Source organism: Orbicella faveolata, unplaced genomic scaffold (genome assembly GCF_042242905.1).
Source record: "Orbicella faveolata isolate gen_17 unplaced genomic scaffold, um_ofav_v1 contig_1, whole genome shotgun sequence".
NCBI classification, from domain to species: Eukaryota; Metazoa; Cnidaria; class Anthozoa; order Scleractinia; family Merulinidae; genus Orbicella; species Orbicella faveolata.
In genome coordinates this window covers 35295507-35298464 of record NW_028301536.1, presented here as the reverse complement: position 1 = coordinate 35298464, position 2958 = coordinate 35295507, and the positions used below count along the sequence as shown (strand labels likewise).

The window sequence follows — 2958 nt, the reverse complement described above, 5'->3', positions numbered from 1 at the left end:
ACTTACCAACCAGATCAGTGATGTGTTATATATCAAAAAAATATATATCAATTTGAGCCTTTCTGACTACGATTTTCAAATTCAAAAGGTCTGCATCAATAAAGCCAAAGAAGGTTGTTGTTGTTGTTTTTTTTTTTTAGCCTTCCAGTATCTCAACAAACATCGCTAAAGCCAATGACTCTTTGAGAATAGTGTCATGTGGTGCTGTTCAAAAAATTTAAGAATACTTAGCCTGAATGCGAATTGTGTGAAAAAAAAGGAGGAAGGGTAATCATGATTACGTTCTGACAGATGCTATTTAAATCAGCTCCCGCTTCGGCAAATAAAATGAAAAATATCGGGTAAATGATAATGAAAATGTCGATTTCTTTTGTCGTCCGTTTAGGCTTGAAGTAGCAGCTGGTAAAATAGCCGACTTAACCCTTGGCCAGAATTATTGTATTAAAAGAAAGATACGTACATGTTAGACGAGATGAACACCTAACCTTGCAAATGTAAGAAACTTTTCTCTGTGATATTACTTGTTATTTTTCAAGATCATTAGCGTCAAGAGGTTAACTGCATGGGAAAATTCACACAATAAGCACATGTCAGTTAGGCGATTCGAGTTGAATTACTTGTTGTGAATGTTCTATTTCAGAAACAATTTCTGCTATATTGTAAACAACATGAACAATACTACTAGCAATCTCACCAACGAAACCTTCCCGGAAAAACACGAATATGAGACGTACGAAGATTGTCCTCCGATTGAGAAAAGAACAGCACTTGAAAATGTTGTCAAAATCACAGCATACGTGGTGATAATGGCAATCTCGTTGGTTGGTAATATCTTAATAATATCTGTCACTCGACGCACTCGGAGCATGCAAAAGGTCGCTTTTAATTTTGTGGTGAACATGGCCATTGCTGATCTTTGTACCACAATCATTAACATGCCAGAGTCCCTAGCAGTTGAGATACGCGATTCAGATGAATGGATGCCAGGCGACGTGGGGATTGTGATTTGCAAGCTTTTGCCTTTCTGCCAAGAAGTGTGTGCATTCTGTTCCATTCTTAGCCTGCTGGTGATTGCACTGGACAGATATTTTGCTATTTGTCTCCCTCTCAAGAGAATTATGACCAGAAGACTCTCGAAGATCATTATTTTGAGTACCTGGCTGATTCCTTGTATATCGAGCGCGCCCATGATCGTAGCAAACAACGTGGTGGAAATAGAAGGACAACTCTACTGCGTTGAAAAATGGCCAGCTCCATTCGACGACGACAAAGCATCGACGGATTATACCATAATTCTCTTTGCGTTGTTCTACATGCTGCCTTTGGTTATCATATCAACTCTATACGGCTGTGTTATTTATAAAATCTGGCGTAGAAAGACTCCTGGAAACCGCTCCTCACTGGCAAATCGTCTTTATTCTCGAAGCAGAAGAAAAGCATTGAAAATGTTCATAGCAATTGTCATTTGTTTCGCACTTTGCTGGCTGCCATATCATGTTTCATTCTTTTTAATGTCCTACGACGAGAATTTCCATTGTGGGCTTCCTAAAGATCTCTATTTCATGGTGCTGTTTTTTTCGCATGCAATAAGTGCTGTAAATCCATGCATTTACATGATGTTCAACAAAGACTACCGTAACGGAATCAAGCGCCTGTCATCTTGCGCTAGGAGATCAAATGCACTGTATCCTGAAAACAACACTGGAACTGATGTTAATTCTCAAACAGGCGTACGCGAACACCACGAGATGACCACGTTATTTTCTCGTGGCCCCAGAAGTGGAATCCGAGACGTAATGCAGAAAAGAAAACCAACAAGTGATGCTATTACAGGGAAAGCTTACGTAGTAAATTACAATCATGGGTTCGCAGAATGAGGGATTTGTAGCTTACTGAAGATTCTTATCAACTGATTTACCCGAGGAATACAATGCTTACATCTGCAAGAGAAATTTCTTACGGATAAGCTTTACCTCATAGTATCTAACTGAATATATGCAAGTAAAGTATTTATAATGTTGTATCAAAAAGTTGAAAGGAGTGCATTGAATTGCATGTATATTATAAACAGTAATCAAATGATTTTGCTCATGCAATTTGGGAATAAATAAGCACTCCTCCGTCTGTCTGGTACACTTTTCAAAGACTTCATATTGCAAAACTGTAAAATTGAGCCAGATTAAAACATCGCACCCAAATACGAATATGAAATCACTAATCAGTAACAACTAACTAATGTGGAAAATATTCCTCTTATATACGCGTTATTGAAAGCCTTCGCTAACGTTATTTCAAACAAAGACAACTTATATATTGCACAGAAGTTGTCTTTTACAGTTTTATTCCAAGCCCCAAAACAAGTAATATATATTTAAGTTTTAAATGAGAGAAAAAGAATTTAAACTTAGCACAGAGAATTCCTTACTCAGAACGAGAGGTGCATTATTTACCGATCCAGAGAACAGTAGCTAAGAGGGTCAACTTATCTGTACAGGAGACCATTACTTTAGGAGTGTAAACATATTTATGCGACATAATATCATCTTCCTTTAAAATCATGACTCCGTGAGTCAAATGTTGTATATCATTAAAATTTAAGGAAATGAACGCTAGTACTGAGTTTGTTGATTCCAGTAAGAACAAGAGCGAGAAATGATACTGATGCAAGCTGAAGCTGGCTGAATTTCTAGCCCGTCAATAAGCTCTGATAGATTGAGGGGGAAGGCCGGCCAGTACTGCGAGGAAAAAGAAGTGGAAAACGAAGGCCAAGCGAAGGCCAAGCGAAGGCCAAGCGAAGGCCAAGCGAAGGCCAAGCGAAGGCCAAGCGAAGGTCAAGCGAAGGCCAAGCGAAGGCCAAGCGAAGGCCAAGCGAAGGCCAAGCGAAGGCCAAGCGAAGGCCAAGCGAAGGCCAAGCGAAGGCCAAGCGAAGGCCAAGCGAAGGACAATGGCGAAGGGTGA

General features: G+C 39.5%; 1 protein-coding gene across 1 annotated transcript; it reads left to right on the top strand.

Annotated features, from left to right (window-relative positions):
* The first annotated feature begins 401 nt into the window (after positions 1–401).
* Positions 402–2612, top strand: LOC110041743 (substance-K receptor-like). Its single transcript, XM_020747059.2, has one exon. The coding sequence runs from the start codon at positions 627–629 to the stop codon at positions 1875–1877; it is 1251 nt and encodes a 416-aa protein (XP_020602718.2). The 5' UTR covers positions 402–626; the 3' UTR covers positions 1878–2612.
* The last annotated feature ends 346 nt before the right edge of the window (positions 2613–2958 follow it).